Here is a 20,614-nt window from a genome sequence, read left to right as displayed (position 1 = left end):
AACCAGAGATCGGATTCCGCTGGACCAGCATGTCAGCAGAGAGGCTGACAAACCCCCAGCATAAAACCAAACGAGAAAAGGAAAGGCAAGAACGGAAACCCCAACCCAAGCCCCTCACCCCCCAAACGAAAACATGAACAAAACGAGCTACCTAAAGGTGATGACAGAGACCCGTCATTTTAGCTTATGCTGTTGGCTGCCCGTCCGGTGGGAACACGTGCGGCCCCAGCACATGCTTCTGTGAGTGAAAATGAGTTGCCACGGATGTTGCAGCTGCCAAATTTTGTAAAGAGTCGGTGTCCGACACTGTTCTTTTCTGAAAGTTCCCAGTAGCTTCTGGTGGATGTGTCACCTTGGTTTTTAAAAAATTTTCAGTGTGGGTTTATATATATATATATGTATATATATATATCATATATATATATAATATAATATATATTTATATAATATATCAAAGCTTATGAGTATAGATTAAAAAAATATTCAACAGCTTAGTGACCTCGACGACGCAGGCTCCCTAAATGTCTGGGTAAAACTCTGACCCGTGGTCCACGGTCTGCAGCGCTGGCTTCTGTTCCAGCGCAGACATCCTGCTGAGGACCTCGGCGGACAGAGAGTAACTGTTGCCAGACTTCTCCTCAAACCAGCTGTCCAGGGCTCGCTTGGCGTCAAAGTTGGCAATGGGCGGGCCGTTCACGGCGATTGTCAACAGGTCGCTGAGCTGCTCCAGGGTCAGGCGGGAGCGGTGGTTTTTGCGAACTCGCTGCAGGGCGTTCCGGCCTTTCTCGCAGCAAGCGGTGGAAGTGGGGAGGACCTTGAGGACCTGGATGATCTTGTTCAAGAGCGGAAACCTCTGTTTGTATTTGCAAATGTGGCCAATCAGGTCTTTGAAGCCATTTTTCGTATAGTAATCAGCCTTGAGTTCTCGCCACTCCAACAGCAGACTCCCCCGGGGGTCCAGGCCTTCCCGACAGATATCCCGGGAGAAGGTCGGGATAGCCTCCAGGTGATCAAATATCTGAACCATATCCTCCTTGCCGTAGCTCATGAGCTCCTCGCTGCTCCTGGGCCAGGCGGCTAGGTCGAACACCTGGCAGGCCTTCACAAAGATCCGGCTGCGGGAATCGAACCTCTGAGCCAGGATCACTTGGGTCTTCTGGCAGATCTTCTCCCTGATGGACTGGAACTTGGCTTCAGCCACCCTGAGGTTCTTCATCGCGATCCCGTTAAAGCTCTCGCGGAAATTCTCCTCGAACTCCTGCAGGTATTCCCCCGGGCAGTCGGCCAGCCGGCTGATCTCCTGGATGGCCTCCTCGATCTTGTCGTCCACCTGGGACACCAGGAGGTACTGGCCCTGGAAGACGTAAGCCAGGCGCGAGAGCACAGCGATCACGTCCAGCAGGAAGTAGATGAGCTTTATGGATTGGTAGTCCATGAGGAACTGCAGCAGGGCCAGCGCAATGGCCGAGGCGTCCGCCCGCTGGGTCTGGCTGCTCACGTCCTTGAGGTGGGCCACCACCTCCAGGTAGTCCTTGATGAGGGCGTTGAGGACGTTCTGCTCGCCAATGATCCACCTCACGGCCCGGATGTCCCCCAGAAACTCCGTCTCCTCACAGAGGGTGGAGGCTGTGGACCGCAGCTCACACATGAGTCGTGGCGAGTACCGGTAGAAGCTCAGCAGCTGCTTCAGGTTGTTCTCCAGCTCCTCCAGGCAGGGCAGCTCCTTCCCACTGATGGCGTCCAGGATTTCCAGGTGGGGCCGGTGCACCATGAAGGGCAGGCACAGCAGCCAGGGCAGCGTCTTGCGGATCGTCATGAACATGCTGGCACGCAGGCTGGCTGTGATGTTGGCCCCATCTATGCCCAAGCCAACAGTTGGCTTCTCATCCTGCAACCGGATGCCCAAGGCAGAAAACGCTCGATCCAGCGCCTGCAGATAGCTCTCTGTGCTAGAAAACCCCAGTTCCTGGAGGGACAGAAACTCCGTGGCGGGGGGCCCATCGCTGCTGGTGTATTGAACGTAGACAGCCACCGTGTCGGCCAACAGGTCATCGCTCTGCCCATCCAGGATGATGCTGAGGCAAGGCGACTGGCGGATCCGCTCCACCAGGTCTTCTCGCAGCGCCCGGGCGATGTGATGAATGAGGACCTGGCAGTCTCCCTCATTCATGTACTGGTCCACCACCTTGAGCTCACACTTCCTCAGGAGCTCAGCCAGGGGCCGGAAGTCCAGGTAGGGCCTGCCCTCAAGGGCCAGGTGGTAGGCGGTGTTGAAGAGCAGGGTCATGTTGCGACACATCTCCTCCGTCTTCTCGGGGTGCATGCGGAGCTTGTACAGTTGCAGGCACTTCTTGTGCAGGTTGCTCTGGCTGTGCAGCTTGATGGTGTGGATCTTGAACTGCTTGGAGCCGATGATGAAGGCCGAAGTGCGCGAGGACTGCACCGTGTACTGGCGGCAGACGTGGCACCACATCTCGTTGAGGGTCGGGGAGTACCGCAGGAACCAGAACTTCTTCAGCCACTCCTGCTTAAAGCGCCGGATGCGGCGCCCGGTGGCCGACGACATCTTGGAGGGCTCATCGGTGGCAGTCATCATATCGTTGGAGACGGATTCATCTGCTGAATCGACCTCCTGGTCATCGTCCTCCATGATGGCGGGGCCGGAGACCATGCTCTCTGAGGCTGGAAGACAAACGGGAAAGAAACATTTACACCTGGAGGGGGGGGAAACATAGGCTTTTCTAAAATGAACAGGAAACACTGCCTGAAAGGTAGGTGCCACACTATGTGAAACACAAGCCATTTCCTTCGCCGGACTGAATCCCAGTCTAGAATTCATTTACAAGCACCTTTGTCATCCACATGTGACTTTCCCTTTGTGGATTATCCATGGTGGCCACCATGCTCCAGGCTTCTGGCCCTCACCCTCCACTAGTGGGCGCTCAAGGAACTTCGATGTTTGGTATCAACTGACCAGCAGGACCAGGAGAGCATAGCAAACATCCCCAAGTCAGAGAGTGAGGACATGGGGCTCCTTTGTCCCACCACTAACATGGTCAGGGGCGCGTGCTACCCTCAAATGGAGGCAGCTTTGGCGTGGCCCCAGGTTATTTCAGGATCCGAACACAGTGAGTTCAGATGCATGCTCTGAGTATCTGCAACACCTCATTCTGAGCTAAGAGATGTGGCTAAAATAGAACATGCTATGTAAATACTCTAAGCTGCAGAGGTGTACTGGAAAACCTTCCTCGCCACCCAGCTCTAAGACATCCAGGCAGCCACAGAAAAGGGCAGAAGCGTGGAGCTGAGCGTCCCAGACCCAGGTCCTTCTAAGAGCCCAGGCGGGGAGATGGGACCATGTGGCAGAAGAGCAAGTCGGGAAGAGAAGAAAGGCTGTGTTCCCGGAGCTCAAGAAGGCCGGGAGCCTACAGGACATCCTGCTCAGGACCGGGCAGAGAGAAAGACTGGGTTTAGAAGTGGGGCTTTGGGGGTCAGACACCACTAGGACCACCAGAGAAAGGCAACGGTCAAGAACACAGCACACACCCCTTCTGCAGCGGAACGTCCTTTATTGACGAGGAGAATACAGGGTAAGACATGAGGCACCCACCGGAGCTGCAAAGCCACCTGTCAGAGGCAGGCACCTGAGGGCGCGGGCTGTGGCCAGAGCTCACGTCCGGGTCACACGCCTCAGTTTCCCTGGAGGCGGCTCCAGCAGAGGGCACCAGGCCACCCTCACACTGCCCACCGTGCGCGCTTCCCGACACCTCATCCACACCGACTTACCTGCGGGGTCTGAGAACTCTGGGAGCTCCAGTACCTGGGCTGGCAGTGCGGGGGGCTCAGGAAGCTTCCCAGACTTAAGCATGTCTAGTTCTGCCTGGAGTTCCCGCACCTTCTTCTTTAGGCGAATACAATTAGGGCAAAAGGAGGTGGTGGGAAGCTCGTGGGGGTCGGACGCAAGGGAAGCCTCGGCAGGACTGTCGGCCTTGAATGACGGAGGCTCTTCTTCTTCATCCTCTAATGGGCCCGGGTCCGCAGAAGCCCCCTGGGGGGTCTTCCAGTCCCCTTCCCCCTGGGTCCGGCTGACATTCTGCACACCGTGCGACATGGTCATCGCACACCGACTATAGGCATCGCCCTGGTACTTGGGGACTTTCCTGATGACCAGCGAGGTGCTCAGGGCCAGCTGGTGGGCTTCCACCTTTGCCGATTCCAATGAGGCCTCCAACACATCCTTGAAAATGAGGTCAATTTTCTTCTTCTTGGTCTGGGGGTGCATGTCCCCCTCGTCAAAGCCACGCTTGTAGGGACTTTTGCCCTGTCTCAACACAGGGAGGTGAATGGGACCCCTGAGGTCCTCTGGGTCATCCAGAGCCTGCTCAGACTTCTCCCTCTGCAACCGCTTCTCTCCTAGGAAGGAAAACCAGGGTGTGAGGAAGTGGGGAAAAGCCCCAAGTGGAGAAACAGGCAGAAAACAAAGCAGGCCTCCAGTTAGGAGGTCGCTTGACATGTCCCTCTGGGTCTGGCCTCATGGGGCAAGTGTGACAAAAGGGGAGAAGCGTGCCACTCAGTAGATCATAGGATCACAGGACCCAAAAGAGCAGAGAACTCTTTTTAAAAGAGACCATTTCAATGGAGCGTTATGTATACAAGCTCTACATGTGCAAGTTGAGAGAATACTATGGGGGAGGGTGGCTGGAAGTTCTTTCAAAGGTCTTGCCATCCTATCACCTTAGAAGATGACGTCCTGCTTGATCAAATGCATGGGTGGTGACACTCCTGAGACTACGCGCGGACGGATTCCCCACCCTCCAGGCTTCTCGTCCAGGCTTAGCAATTGGAAGATGGCTGCTTCGACTTGGTAAAAGGTACACACGCACTAGGGAGTCCCACGGCTTCCTCTCCCTCACATTCTGAAGACAGCCCACGCAGGGCAGAGTCCACCCACAGCAACTGTCCTTTCTACTCCTCCCGGTAACCGGAGAACGAGGAGAGCGTGGAAAGCATGCTGACTACGGCACGAAGACAAGCAAGATGGGGCACTTCGGGGCGTGCGCCGAGCTGGCAGCCTCCAGCACGGTGAGGACCAACGTGACCACATTGACCCAGAGCACCCTCAAAGTACAGCTGTTTCCTGACCGGACAATGCAAAGGGGGCTTCCTTTTCTATTTCTTTCTATCATGTAAAGGACTTAAAAATCCTTGATGAGCTCCCCAACAATAAATTATTTTAGCCAGATCTTGAAAATGGCCGACACAATTTCATAAATTGCTACAGCAGTGTGAATACTGCCTTGGGGACAGGGGCTAAGGGGGGGGTTCCTCAGAAGGTCCTGACAGTGGCCTGTGGAGCTGGGAAATCTTAAAGGCTTCCGAGATGAGGGGCGGGCCCTGGGAGATGCGACTGAGCACACGCTGAAGCTATCCATATGCTGTAATTAGGCTTCTGATAGCTGCCTTTGCTAGAGGGGAAGGCCAAGGGACCTCTGTGTGCAAACCAGATGTTCTAGGCTTCACACAGCTGGCATGGGGTGCTGCGCCCTGGCCCCTGTGTGATTCCAGATTCCCTTAGGTAACAGCACAAAAGCAAGTCATCTATTCAGATGCCCTTCCTCGGCCTTCACGTGCATGCTTAGGGCATGATCTCATCTCCATGGCTCCTGAGGCTCAGGGGACCCCTGCGATTTGCATTTCTGTAACAGATAAGGGGCAGAAAGGGTGAAGAGAACTTTTGAAAAATGCCACGTTTTTACAGATTAGATATGACACTTGCCCATTCAGAATCTAAAAGGCAAGGACACCCTTTCACTTTCTCATGGACCAATCAGGCAGCAAACAACTGAGGATATCTGGAGGTCGAGACTACTCATCACCAGGGATCCTCATACTACTCTGCTCAGAGACAAGGTCATTCACGTGTCCTAGGGTGATCAGAAGACCTCTTTGGACTCAAGGCTTCTAGACAAATCTATGGGTCAAAAAAGACCTTTAAGCATTATGAAATTGATTCTAAAGCTTCCATAAAACATGGGGGAAACACCACAAAGTAAATCAATGGCTCAAAGTAGATAAAATGATATGAATTATTTGAACACATGCATGAGATGCTCCTATTCTTAAAAGATAACCACAAAGACATGATTTATAGTCTCTTCAGGAAGCAGTCCTTGGCACCAACTAATGTCCCTACTTCATAAGGACTAATAATTCATGCTCTGGCCTTTATCAGGGCTCCAGCCTCCAATTATGAGGAAGCCTCCTTCCCTGTAAGACCTTAAGTGATTGAGCATGGGGGATCCCCCTTCCAGAGCAGGACTGTCATGCAGATCTAAGACACCAGTACCCATTTCCAGTGTCTGCCAAAGCTACAGAGACACTACATCTAAAGGCCACTGAGCCACACACCTGCTCCCAAGGACTTAAGGACCAAGCCCACCCACTGCCCTGGCCCAGCCCCATGGTGGCTTTTAGTTTCCTTCCAGTTTCCTACTTCTCAGCCTGGCCAGGAAGAGACATTCCTTCCTCCTGTATCTTCACATGTCTAGGTGTAGCTCATGTCAAGTCTGTCTGCCATGCTCCTCTGAACCTCTCCTGAAAGCTCACTCCCTTCTCTGAGCATTCCCCTCGGGTCTCAGGGCTCTCTGAGGATGATGCAGCTTGAAGTGCTTTGGAGAAGACACTGGGGGGAAAAGGACTTTACAAATCCGGAAGAATTCAAGAAGATTATGGCCAAAGGATGGAACCTGTGTCCTCAGATATGACTTCTCTTGATTTTCTTTTCTTCTGGTGGCATGATTCTTTTAGAGACCTCTTGGCTGTCTTCATTCGTTTCTTCTTTTATCCATTCAACAAAGATTGAGTACCTACTACGTATCAGATGCTTTTATACGAGGCACCTCCAGAGGTCAAATGGAAACCATGGCGATCTTATCATGAAAACATGCCTTACCAGGTGAAATCAGCATGTGCCCAACCCCCCGATCTGAAGAAGACAAGAGATGAGTATGTCTACTGGGTCTCCTCTCACTGCCCATCCAATCACCAGATACCTTTTACCAAGTCAGGCAGCCGCTGTGCACTCAATGTCCACAGTCTGCTTTGTTGTGCTTTGCTTTTAAAGATGGCTTGATTTCAGCGGGTCATTCCCACTCCCTCTCATCTTCTCCACTCATATGCCACAGGAAGCTTTACTTCCAAGACGCAGGTTGGTCATGCATATGATCTAGTGGGCCCTGGGGATAGTATTGGTTCCTGGGAGCAAATGGACTCTGAGTCTTTGAATGTATGGTTTTAATGTAAGGATGGTTCCAGGGAAAGAAGGACCTGAACTCGCTGGTTTGCCCTGGCCCGGCTGAGGGTGGAGTAAAGAGGCAAAGAGCTAGGGACTGGGAGTATTTTAAGCCATTTTCAAATGACTTGTTTAAATGAGTCTAGATGGACATCTCACCCACCAGGCCACCATATACCCCTAAGGTCGCCTCCCTCCACCTGTCTTGTTCTAACAGATGCTGTTCATTCACAACATAGCCTTAGGACGTCCAGGAATGAGACCAGGAGGAAGCAGGGAGATCCTATAACATTGTAGGTTAGAACTTAGACCCTGGACTCTGACGGATATGAGTTAGACTCCCAGCTCTGCCCTTCTTTGGCCATATGACCCCGGGTGAGTCACTGTATTTACCTGATGCTCAGTTTCTACATTTGTAAGATGGGGATAATAATCCACATGAACCATTAGTATTAAAAGTCTACAACTGAGGGCTTACAATGGTCAAGGTAGACACTGTTCTAAATATGTGTTATCCAGCTATTTTCTCAGCATGGGTGCAGGGAGGTGCCACTGTTGTCATGATTTCATGGGTCACCATGGAACACCCGCTTAGCACATATTAAGTCCTAAGCAAAAGTCACCTATTATTGCAGTAATAGGCAGTTTGTAACATCTTTCCATCAATTTGAGGGGGAAATTAGGATCAATTTTGATTATTTATGTAGTTGGCTTTAGGGACTTGCCTCTCTCCCTGATACTCTGAAATGTATACTAAAACATGCATATGTGATCAGGTTTCTGAGATGGTTTCTCATGGAAGGTGAGTGGTGCCCAAGACCCTGCCCCGAGCTGCTGCTCAGACCTGGACCAACTGTTCGCCCGTGGGGTCTCCCCACTGCTGGGGTGCTGTACTTCCCATTGGTTTTCTAGCACGCTCTAGAGAAGCATTCCTGGCCTCCCATGGGGCTCGGCGGCGGGCTTAGCCCTCACCTGGAGGGTGGCACTCACCTCTGGCCAGGTTGCGGTGGATGGTTTCCTGGGACATGCTGTGCAGGCGCTTCATGTAGTCCTCGCTGTACCAGACCCGGAGCCGCTCGCCGGGCCGGATGTCCCGGCACGCCCGGAAGTAGATGTGCTCGCTGTGCTGGAACGCCAGCAGGTTCTGCTCCCTCTCCTCCCGGGAGATGGCCACGTACCTGGGGGCGAGGGGCACAGGTGAGAATGCATGGGCCGCGCCTTGGTGAGCGCCCGCTGGCGCTGGGCATGGTGCTGGGCCAGTGACGTGGTTAAAAGTCCACCAGCGTGTGGACTTGTGCAAAAGTCCTACCGAGGAAAGGAACACCGTTCTGTGTGACCTTGAGCAAGTCTCGGAACCTTGAAGGATCTCTGTTTTCTGAGACTGGAAATGACACCTACCCTGCCTACCTACCAGGTTCTGCCAAACAGGAGATTCAGCTCCAGATAGAAAGGTGACTAGAAAATGGAGAGACCATCTCTCTCTACTGACTTTGAACCAGGGGTCCCCCGATACCTGCAGGCCTCTGATGGTGGTAAGTGTGGGGTCCTTGAACAGCTTCAGTATTTCACAAAACCTGGTAGAAATAACTCACGTGACAAGGATGCCCAAGGGATCAATTAATACATGCTAAAGATCAAAATTGTTAAAAATAGGGAGTCCAGTGGGGATAGAAGAGAGAGGCAAGGAAAGGTTAGCAACCACTGGTTAATCGAAGTTATTTTAAGGTAAGGAAACTGAGGCTCAGAGAGGCTAAGTGACTTGCCTATCGTCACACAGCTAATAAATGGGAGATGAGGCTTTGAGGTCTATGCTTTTCCCATGAGAACTCATGGCTCCTACGTGGGCACATAAAGCGCCCACTCAGCAATGCCCAGATAACCTTTACAGCTCTGTCAAAACCTCAGAATCTATGGCCCTCACCCATCCCCCCTGAGATGACAGTCCACCTCACTCACCTCCACTCGGTGAGATGACACATCTGCAGAGGTGTACAGACCAAAAGGGTAAGAGGAAATTATTTGGAGTTTTAGGGTTCTATACCCGCGTCTAGGAAATTTGTAGTAAAAAAGAAACTTCTTTTCCTTAGGCTATGATGATTTTTTCTCAAAAGCCAGGGAAGAAACCAAAGTCTGTCCAATTGGCATGGTCCAAAGAATGATATTTGGAACAGTCCAGGAAAACAATAATTCACAGGAAAAAAAAAAAAAAGCGGAAAATGAACACAGGAAAAATATTCAGCCACAGTAACAAGAAACGCAAAGTAGCACATTGTCTCATTGGCACAAAATTTTTTTTGAATGATAATATCTGTCTTGGCAAAGGTGGCAAGACAAGGGTCTCTATACTAATGGTGGCGAATAAACTGGCACAACCCTTTGAAAACAACTGGCAAGATGGCCTCAAACAAGTACTTGTACCCCCATGTACACAGCAGCAGTATTCACAATAGTCCAAAGGTGGAAGCAGCCCCAATGTCCATCGATGCGTGAGTTAGATCAACAGGACGTGGTACACACACATGAAACATTACCCAGCCTTCAAAACGAAGGACATTCTGACATGCTACATGAGTGAACCCTGACACATGCTCAGTGAAATAAGCCAGCCACAAAGCAGCAAATACCACGATTCCATTCATATGAGCAGTCAAATTCATTGACAACGCAGAATGGTGGTGGCCAGGGGCGAGGGACAGGGTCTGGAGGGCAGGTAATGGGGATGTAGTGTTTAATGGGTATCAAGCTGCAGTTGGAGGAAGAGGAGAGCTCTGGAGAGGGCTGATGGTGATGGATGCATGACAGTGTGAACGTGCTTAATGCCACTGAACTGTACACTTCAAAATGGTTAAAATGGCAGGTTTTATGTTACGTGTAATTAGCCACAATTTTTGAAACATTAAAAAAAAAATAGCATGCAGACCAAATATGCAAACTGCATACCACCATGCTTCCTATATATCATTTGTAACAATGCAAAAGCTAAAACATCCAAATGTTTGATACTAGAGAAATGATTCAATAAACCATGATGTATTCATACAATGGACTGTGACTCGTCTACAGAGAAATGTTTGCAAGGGATCTCTCATGAATGGGAACTGGTCCTGATACAAAGGGAGTGAGCAGCAGGTCTGAAAGATCGCTGTTCTGTGGTCCCAGCATGCTTTGACAACGAGCCTCCGTAAACTGCCTGAAGGAAATGTACCGAAGTTTGAACGGTGATTATCCATTATAGGTGCATTCACTTCGCATTATAGGTGCACTGTAATTTTCTGTCCTTCCCAAGTTTTCCTCAGTAAGCAATTATTACTGTTCCTCCCACCCCCACCCCCTAAAAAAAAAGAGACAATGCACATGGATGCCAATCCCAGTGTGGGTGTCAATCATGGTGGCCAGCAGCACGTTCACGGTGCCCCAGGCACAGCGCCCTCTAGTACATCCTGTTCTCTCTCATCTGGACCGTCCCCAGTGCACTCCCTCTGCTCAGCCCTGGAGGACACTGTGACCTTATGAAGGGGACCACTCGAGCCCAGGGACCCATCCATTGTGGCAACAGGATGTGGCACAGAACTCAGCAGGACAAAAAAAGAGGACACCAGCTTTGGCTGCTTTGCCTTTTGAGAGAAGCGAGTCATGAGCAACCCGGGGAGGGAGTGGAGTGTGTAAGATTTATGGCACTTAGACCCCCAGAACTTGCTTCTGTCCAGGATCTTAGCATTAACGCATCTGCGTTCCCAACATCCGACCTGAGTGTGCGTCTCCCTGAACTGTGAAGACAATACTGAGATCTCTGTGACACCCAGCCACGCTGTTGTTCACAAAGCATTTTCCAAATTCGTACTCCCCAGGCCCAGCTCTCCAGTTGCAGGCATCTGCCTTTCTCCATCTCTGAGATGTCTTCTGAGTGTGCACAGAACCGCACTGAGGCAGACCCAAACTTTCCTAGTCCCAGATACAGAAGGCAAACCATTCAATCATCTTTTTCTTCGCAGGAAAGAACACACAAGGAGAAAACACAATCTTCTCTTTTTTTCGGTTTCTAAATAGCCATCAAGCTCTAAAGACTGGTATTACTTTTCCCTGACGCTCAACTATAAGACAAAACAAGATGAGGACCACGTAACGATCAGGGATTTCTTCTACAGAGCAACTTCTACAATCAGAAGACTTAGAAAGACTCAAGTCCATTTCTCTTTCCACCTCCTGGTGTTTTCCTACCCAACAAGAAATCAATATTTAGGAAGAGAACCCCAAATCTGTGTATCGGTCACCATGCAGTTGCAAAGACAGATCAGAATTTGTTCAGCATCTGGTTGTATTTGATTGTTTGGAAACTTGACATTTGAAATACGATATATATGACAACTTTTAGTGAATTATAACAACCCATCCTCCTGAGATGTTTATGCTATATGACTTCCGAGGTCAAGCTAAGTGCAGCCAGCTAAATCTCAACATCGATTACTATACCTCGATAAGGTCTTCCCCTTTTAAGTATTTCACAGTAACACCCAATGGGTTGATCCACTCCCAGACCCCTTCTATCCCCATACGACAACCCCTGTATGAAGAGCTACGCCTGTCCAATTCCATGGCCACAGGTGAGCAAGAGCCCTCCCGGGAACAGATGGCTCCCAGGCAGCGGACATCTTTGTGCCGAGTCTCCCAGTCGCTACCTTGCTGGAGAGAAGGCACAGAGTACATCAGAAGGGGCGGGGAATGCTGAACAGACTGTTCTGCAAATGTCAGTGTTCACTTGATAGCCTTTCGAATCCAAGGCATGGAGCTGGAGACCTCAGAAGCAATCAAGGGGGTAGGTGGTAGTGGTGGGGGTGCATTCTGGACTGGCCTCTCATGAGGAGATGGACTGTTTTTATCCAACCTCCTTGCTGACTCCGAGTACAGGACAGATGGGCACTAAGACCACACTTCTCAGACCTCACCCACTGTGTTTTATCAAGTGCACCGTACTTTCTAGCTGGGTCAGGAAATGACTACCAGTTCTAATTCAAGAGAGACAATTGTGTTGAAGGGACAGACGAAGGCAGTGGGTACGTCTCGATGGCAAGGAAGCTGTTCTGGGCATGGAGGCAGAAATGGGCAGATTCGCCAGAGAGAGGTTGGACAATGTTCCCCCGTGCATTTGGGTCTCTGGGCTTGGGGGGGTCTTTGGATCATGCATCCACCCACCAGATGGTCACTCAACCTCTGCAAAACATCACCCAGCCAGCCCTTGGCATGGCCGGGGGCCTCGGATTCTTAGAAGGGACTCCCTATCTCAAGCTGAAGTTGGCTGCCCATTCATTTCCATCCACTGGCCCCGTTTCACCTTCCTGTTTTGACGTGCCAGCCCCACAATCCCCACTGAAGCCAAGAAACTGAAATATTTTCCATCCAAAGTTGACCAGGGTTTTCATCTCTTTGTCCCCTTTGCTTCCAGCTTGACCCCTTCCCTCCTCAGGACCAGAGGGGGAGGCAGGATGGTCACTGCTTGGTAACCTGACCTTGGTGGAACCCCAGGCCCGGTTTCACGGCATCTTTGCAGCTCCCGGAAATCAGATTCTCTTGACTTCGTGGCCATGCTTTATCACCACGAATGGCAAAGGATGACCCAGACGCCAATGGAACCTTCCAGAAGGGGGGTGTATCCTTGGTCAGAACCTGGGGGGTTCCTGCTTGGGAGAATCTGTGTGACTGGTGCTCAGCCCAGGCAAAGCACCTGTCAGGTGGTCCCCTCCCTGCTGAGGAGGCCCCCTCCCTGCTGAGGAGACCCCAAAGAGGAGCCCGAGGAAGCCACTGCAGCTCCTTTGAGAGGCCTCAGATCCAGGTGGGCAGGGCCCTGCCTGTGACAGTCAGATGAGGTCAGTGAGGAGGTGTCCGAACAAAGCAGCTCGTGCCTCAGGGTGGTCCCCGAGGCACCGGGCGAATGCAGAGCCCCTGACCCGTCTGGAGTCACCTGCCAGAAACAGTGATCTCTCCCAGGACCCCTGACTTACTTTGGGGGAAAACACAATAAAATTCACTTAGCAACAGCTCACTTTTGATGTGCAGAGAAATCAAATGCAGCTGAACGGTTTCAGATGTGGGTGCTCTGCCTCCTGCAGCCCTTCAGCTCCTTCCCCTTCCTCCCGGGGCCTCGCAGGGCGGCGAATACAGGGCATCTGGGAGCAAGGGGGTCTGGGACATGCCAGGGCACCTGAGCCCCCCTCGCCAGCACGCTTTCCCTCGGTCACCTAACCCCTGCTTTGGGGGGCCTTGAGGTTTTCCCAGGCAGCAGAGAAAGAGAATACACACCAAAGAAAGATGCTGGAGACTGGGTGTGTTCCAAGTGTGAGATCAATTTCTTTTTATTGCCGTCTTAACAAAAGGTACTTGGGAAGGCAATCTTTGATTCCAGCACTGGAGGGCAGGGCAAGGCCAGGCAATAATCAAGCCACTGGATTGTCGGACAGGGGTGTGTTCAGTGTGGGCAAGCAGGAACCCCCAAAGAACCACAGAACGGGAAATGGAGACAAGGCCACAGGGACAGTGCAGTTGCCCCCCGTTCTCCCTACAAGGGACGAAGTTTGGTCTGGGGTTAGAAGCAGCACTCCAGGAGTGGCCAGGCAGGCACTGGGGACAGCAGTCCTCCCAGCCCCACTATGGCTCTAGGGGGAGGCGTGGGAGGGTGAAGGGCTAGGGGATGAGAGTTTCTGCCAGGGTCAGTCTTAGGCCAAGGAGCAAAGAGGACACAGAGCTGAGTCGCACCCAGGTCAGAGCTAAGCCTGCATCGCCCCCCATGTCCCTCCCTCAGCCTAAGAGCCCACTCTCTCCCCACACTCCAAAACGAAACGTGAAGCTACAGACACGTGTAGCCGATGCGTATGCAGCCCAAGCAAGCAGAGGCAAGGCATGCTGGAGCCTGGAACGAACGGGAGCTCTGGGCTTTGGGCTCCTGGAGAAGCCAGAGGACAGGTGACCTTCTGCATCCTGAGACTTGAGCCCTGCCGCCCCTCAGCCACTGGCCTTTACGCAGGGTAAGGTAGGTGGACTCCCACCTCACCCTGCTGCTGCCTCCCACTCGCACCTCGAGAGCTGAGACTGGGGCAGGCAAAAAGCAACACCCCTCCCATCCAGATCTGGCCTCCGACAGAGGAGCTAGAAAAAATCCACAGACCTGGCTTCTAGTCCTGCCTCCCCCCTACTAACTGCTGTGTTATTTGTCACCTGTGAAATGCAGATGATGATGGCAAGCAAGAGGATAATGATACCTGACTTGGCTGCCTCTCGGCTGTCCTGAGAACCCACTGAGACCACAGCCCTGCAGGTGCAGGGAAAAGCATCCAGTGCTCTCCCTAAGAACGCCAGGTAGTCTTCTTCCTCCAGCATCATCCCATTCTTCTCCCCACTCCACAAAAGGCAAGCACAGCAGCTGAGCACACACACAGGAGGGCAAGCGGAAGGCCAAGGCGGGGGGCACCACCCGCCAGGGTCAGAGCCCTGGGGGAGGGGAGGACAGACCCCTCTTGGAAGGGCTGGGCTCCGCCCGCCCATCCTTAGGCCTCGCCCCCTTTGAAAGCAGCAGAATCAGGGCCTGGAAGGCTGACACAGCAGCCCTGAGGATGGAAAGCAGGGTTCCATTCAGATGCGCCCCACGCTTGCTCCCCCTTCCCTGCTGGGCCTGCTGCCTTGGGGTGCAGACCAAGAGGAGGCTGACCCTCCAGGCCAAGCAAGCATCAAGCAGGGAGCTTTTCCTGCATCTTCAGCAACTGCCAAAGATGAGTAGGGCTGAATACATGCTCTGTTAGAGCACAGGGAAGCCAGCCTGCACTCAGTGAGGAGATGACAGTGCCCCCAAAGTCCTACGAGGGCCACCGGACCTGGGCATGAGACTGGCTCCTGTCTCAAGGTCAGACACCCCTCCTCCATTTCTCTTCCTCTCAGTGCACACTGGCCAGGTTAGAAATTGTGCTTTCTCTTCCGAGACCTGGTAGTCCGTGCAGGGGCTGGTGCTGGGGCTGGTGCTGCGGGAGCCTGTGCAGGCTCCGGTGGGGGAGCCTCGGCCTGGAGTGTCGAGCCTGTGGGGGCTGCTTCATCTGGCCCCCGCTGAAATGCCTGAACCCTATCCCGGATTTCTGTCAGCGTCTGGCACATCTGACCGACACGGCTGGTCAGCTCGGCCATGGCCTGGCTGATGACGTGCATGCTGTTTGCCATGTCCCTGTGCACGGTCACCAGGTCCTGGCAGAATTGCTGGAACATCTCAGTCTGCTGGGCGTGGGCGTGGAGGAGCTGCCAGTCAAGGCTCGTGCCGGGTGGGCTGGGGTGTGGCCGAGGGGTCCTGCAGGAGGCTTGGGCCTGGGGTGAGGGCCGGGGCAGGGTCTCTGGCTTAGGGCCCACTGTCTCGGATTGGTCAGAGGAGGAAGAAGAGCGGAGCAGGGTGGGCCTGGCCAGGTGGGCCTCTTCTTCCAGTGACTGCTGCAGGGATACCCGCATAGCCTGCCTCGAGGGCCCGGGTGCCTCCTCATCTTCATCATCTTGGGGAACAGAAACAAAGAAGGGCAAACAATTACAACAGGGAGAAAGGGGGCAACCCTAGGCTTGGATCCCCCCCCCAAATTACCCTAGCATCTCCCTCCCATCACCACTCAGCCTGGCTCGGCACACACCCACTGCCCACCCACCAGTGGAGAAACACCTGCTCCCCAAATCCCTGAGGTATGTGGGCCAGGCACCCCGGGGAGAGGCATGAGCATGCGCAGTGCCCTGTCTCCTTCCCTTCACAGGAACAGCGACAGGCTAGTGTGAGAGAGCCCAGGTCAGTGACGGCATGTCAACCCGTTCGCTCTCATCTTTCTGTGACTCAGTTTCTGCAAATCAAAGATAACGACTCCTCTGTTTACCTTCCCGACCATTTGCCCACCTAGTAGGCTGTTGGGAAGACTACCCAGAGAACAGACGCAAAGGCACTTGGCAAAGATGACAGAGGGGCACTTGCCAAAAGGAATTCTGACACCACTGAGTTCTAGCCTCCATGAGGCCATTTCTGAGTTGTTTGGGGCCACCTTGTGGCCCTGCTGGAATCTGCACCTTTAAGTCACACAGCAGGTGGGAGGGAAGTATTGAAGAGCTACAGAAGGGAGGCAAGGGATGGAGCCAGAACAGACAAGCCCAGTGCGTGCTGAGTAGGACATTTACTCCTGCAACCTGCTCTGATATCCCCCTGGCCTCTCAAGGCAGGCTGCCTGGACAGACATGCCACTCCTACCAGGAGCGTGTGATGGCACACAGGGACCATCAGACACAGAGCCAGTCACATGGAGAGGCCCAGCCCATGCACACGGAGGTCTCGGCCCCCTTGTGATCAGGTTATAAGCTGATTCCCATGCGGGAATAAAAAAACGTACAGGCTGACCCTACGGATAGGCACACCTGTACCCGAGGGGCTAAATTCAGAACTACCCCCAGGGGAGGTGACGGGAGGGCAGACAGATTTATCTTGCCCTAGCCGAAGGCCTCCCAAGAGCCCTGGGGTCTCAGCTGGGCCAGCACAGTAAGAGCCATTGCCTCTCCCTCTCTCTCGGTGGGACAGCAGCCAGCCCCTGGGACGGGGGCCACCAGATCTGGCGTGGCTGGGCTGGAAGGAGCAGGCAGGGCTGAGATGCTGCTGCTCCTTCCCTTCCAGGGCCTCATCCCGCGAGCCCCTGGCCAAGTACTGGAACAGCTGCTCGCTGCCGGGGAAGGAGGAGGGGCTGGCCCAGCCAGCAGCGGAGGGTCTCGGGCCCCCTGCCCAGCCCAGGTCACATCTGGTAACCTCATCACCTTCACCCTTGATAAGACAGAGGGGTGAACAGGGCAGGATTTAGGGTGCTGGGCCTCCTTCTTTTTCTCCTAATTGGGTTATCCTGAAACTTAGCAAAACACTGATACACAGGAAGCTGGCAGGCCCGGGTCTGAGCCCTGGGTCTGGGGATACTTCTGTTTCTGGAGCTTAGAGGCCTCCTCATCTGGGTAACAAGGAAGTTAGACTAGATGGTCTCCACATTCCTTCCCAGTCCTAAAAATCTGAGTCTGGATGGCCACCTGTCAGGAGCCCCAGCCAAACAGGAAATTAGCAGATCCCAAAAGCAAGGGGCCTGGGAAGGGAAGGCCGGGTCTCTGTGAACCACCTTCCTGTGGGCTGGCCAGCAGCCGGCTTCTGGAGCCCCCCTGCCCCAGAAGGCCAGGTGGCCTCCAGTTGGGACTGTGAGTTGAGGAGGTGGGGGGGGTGCAGTAGCAGAACCGAGGCGGGTACAGCTCCAGCACAGACGGGCCTCGGTTGCTCCCCGTTCTGGGGAGCCCCAGCTAGAAACACACAGGGCTGGTCCAGATCCAGCACCCCAGCCCCTGGGGGCACCCCAACCCCTGGGGGCACCCCAACCCCTGGCAGTACCCCAGACCCTGACGGCACCCCAGACCCTGGCGGCACCCCAGACCCTGGAGTCAAAGTCTGTCCTGAGACACAGGAAGTAGAGGGGACGGGAGGGGACCCACTGAGCACAGAGAGGAATCCTAGGGGGAGCCTCGGGGCAGACAGCAAGGGGCAGAATGCAGAGAGGTGGGAGAAGGCAGAATGGCAAGGAGGGCAGAGATAACACAGAAATAAAGATGTTAGCAATAGACAGAGAGAGAGACTGATCTTTCCGTGGCCTGGGCCCTGAAGACTTGGCTGGCTTCCTCTCACACCCCCTCCCCCTCGCCTGCTCCATGGGGCTTCCCTGGCTCCTCTCTGTTCCTGGAACGTGCCAAGCGCCTTCCTGATGCGGGGCCTTGTACATGCTGTTCTCTGCCTGTGAGGCTCCCCGCCCCGCCCCTCCTCTGCGCCCCACGCATCACGGCCTGCTTAACTCTTACTCACCCTTTGCACCTCACTTCAACTGTCCCTCCTGGGAGCTTCCCCAGCCCCTGTGGAGGCTGCTCCACCACTGCCTGTTCTCAGACAAGGCTGCTACATCCTTTGCAGGGCTAAATGCAACATGAAAACGCAGGGTGCCTTGTTCAAAACTAGGATGAGTTTCGGGAAGGGAGCAGCAGAGCATTTGACCCCGCACGGAGCCCAGGTCCCGGGTGATGGCACAGGTCACACACCCGTGAAGTCAGCCCTCAGGACCCCTTGTACTGGTCCCTCATTCCATCATTACAAATTTCCTTGTGCAATTATTTACTTAAAGTCTGTCTATTCCCACGAGTCTAGGAACTCCCCAAGAGCAGGGCCAGTGTAGATGTTATACACAACTCCTGGCGCAGTGTTCAGGAAATATTCTAGAATGAATGAACGGAAAGGGGTGGAGGAGACAGAGTGGGGACAAAGAGGGAAGAATGGAAAGATGCACGAGACGAAGAGGGACAGAAGAGAGGAGTGGCAAGTGGATGGGAAGCCACCAGGAGGAGCCTGGGGAGGGGAGACAGGTGGTACTCACAGCTGGTCGAAGGGCTGTCGGTGCCGTCCAGTTCTGCCCTGGGGAAGCTGCGGCCGGAGTGGGCCGAGAGCAGTGCTGACTCGATGGCCCTCTCGTGGGCAGTGAGCACAATGGCGGGGGCCCGGCCCCCGGCCCCGGGGCCCGACAGGGACTGCTGCATGAAGGCCAGCTTGTCCTTGGTCCTCCGCTTCATGTCATCCCATCTGTGCTTAATGTCCTTGACAGAGCGGGGGACCTGGCTCACAGAGGTGATTTTCCGAGCTATGCCTTCCCAAATCTTGTCCCTGTCGGCATGGGACAGCCGCATGGTCTCCCTCCCAAAGAGAACAGCTTCGTGGTGGGTCACCTCGGTGACCAGAATGTCCAGCTCCTCCTTGGAGAACTTGGGCTTCCGCTTACGATCAGCCAGGGGTGCCACATTCCTTGGGTTGAATATCCCACAAAGCACAATTGGGTAAAAGACCGTCAACGTGGGTGGTCCTCCTCCTTCCTAATGCTGGCCCCCAGCTGAGGAGCCAGAGGGCACCTGGGCGCCCACACCAGCTCACCACCACTACACCCTGCTCCTTCCTCTACTCCTCAGAAGGCAGAAGCCACGCAGGCACACCGGGTGGGAGCACCGGGCTGAGCCCACCGCCTCGGGTTCCGGGCCCTGCCTTACCTGACTAGCTGTGCCAGCCAGGGCAGTTCTCAGCCTCTCCCAGCCCTCTGTCCCCGTCCAGAGAGGGAATGACAACCACACCCGCCTAGGGGATTCTTACGAAGGTGGGGAAGGCACAGGGATGTAAAAGAGCTTTAAAGCCCTGAACAGGAACAAAGAATGCTCACTGGGGTTCGGATGTGGCCACCGCCTCTATAAATGGCTTGGAGGAGGAATAATTAAACAGGGAGACTATTCATAGTGGCCTTCCATGGTGTGTGGCCTTGCTGGTGACACCCAGAATCAGGGTTTGGTCACAGAGAGCTCATTCTGTCCCGCGGCTGTCTTCTCTGCCCCTGCCCCCAAGTCTCCACTTCGGGCCATGTGCAGGCTCCCCTCCGACTGAGCGCTGGCTGGCAGCCGCCCCTTTTCCGCACAGGCTGCTGCGGCTTCTGGCAGCTCGCGGATGGAAGGGGAGGAGCCCATAAGCGCCCCCCGGAAGGCAAGTTCCATTTCTTCCCTTTCTACAGAGACCAAGAGTGACCTCAGCTTCTACCTGCGAGAGCAGCCAGGGGAGCTCTGGGCAAGGGGAGAGCGTGGCCCTCCCCCTCCTGGCCTGGCCTCTGCTCTGGAACTCGGTGTGATTCTGTCTACCCTTTAGTGCCAAAAAGTCCACCCAAGACAGGAAGTCGGAGAACGGAGGGAGGCCTGGGACCTGACCACTTCTCTGACTGCTGAAGCTTCAAGGAGAGGCCAGGAGCACAAAGACCCTTCATTTCTCACTTCCTCCCCAACCCCCGCCCAGCCAAGGCCAGGTCTGGCACTCGGAGAGACCTGGGACTACAGGCCGAGTCTCCTCTGCAAACCTGTTTCGGTAAAACAAGGGTGGTGACCGCAGGGCCACCTCCCAGGGCCGCCAGGAGGACTGCATGCAGGGGTGTCTCCATCTCACCACTGTTGGCATTTGGGGCTGAAAAATTCTCTGTTAGGGGGACAGGGGTGCCCGGGGCAGTATAGGAGTTGAACTAGCATCCTTGGTTTCTGCCCAGAAGCACCCAGTAGCATCCACCTGTAGAATTGTGACAGCCAAACATGCCTGAAGGGACTGCCAGATACCCCAAGGGCCAAACAGCCCCAAACAGCCCCTGGTCACGGACCACTGACTTCATGAACGCAGAGCACCTGCATCGGCTGCCACAGTCAGCGCTCAGTGCGTGGTGCCCGGTCTCTTCCGGGCCCTCCTTT

The 20,614-nt window shown here is 54.0% G+C and overlaps 1 protein-coding gene across 2 annotated transcripts in view; it reads right to left on the bottom strand.

Annotated features, from left to right (window-relative positions):
• Positions 1-504: 504 nt before the first annotated feature.
• The window catches only part of PRDM11 (PR/SET domain 11), an 80,564-nt gene continuing 60,454 nt past the window's right edge, over positions 505-20,614 (bottom strand). Inside the window, exons 6-8 of one of the 2 annotated variants that reach the window (XM_036260017.1) lie at positions 8,282-8,469; positions 3,787-4,413; positions 505-2,682 (exon numbers count right to left, since the gene is read on the bottom strand). In XM_036260017.1, the coding sequence (XP_036115910.1) occupies positions 518-2,682; positions 3,787-4,413; positions 8,282-8,469 (2,980 nt within the window). In that variant the 3' untranslated portion in view covers positions 505-517. Of the gene's footprint in view, positions 2,683-3,786; positions 4,414-8,281; positions 8,470-13,649; positions 15,808-18,729; positions 19,152-20,614 lie in introns of those variants that run through there. The other variant, XM_036260018.1, reaches the window with a different exon arrangement.

Source organism: Molossus molossus, unplaced genomic scaffold (genome assembly GCF_014108415.1).
Source record: "Molossus molossus isolate mMolMol1 unplaced genomic scaffold, mMolMol1.p scaffold_m16_p_13, whole genome shotgun sequence".
NCBI lineage: Eukaryota > Metazoa > Chordata > Mammalia > Chiroptera > Molossidae > Molossus > Molossus molossus.
Note: the sequence above shows the minus strand (reverse complement) of the source record. Positions and strands in the feature narration are given on the sequence as shown.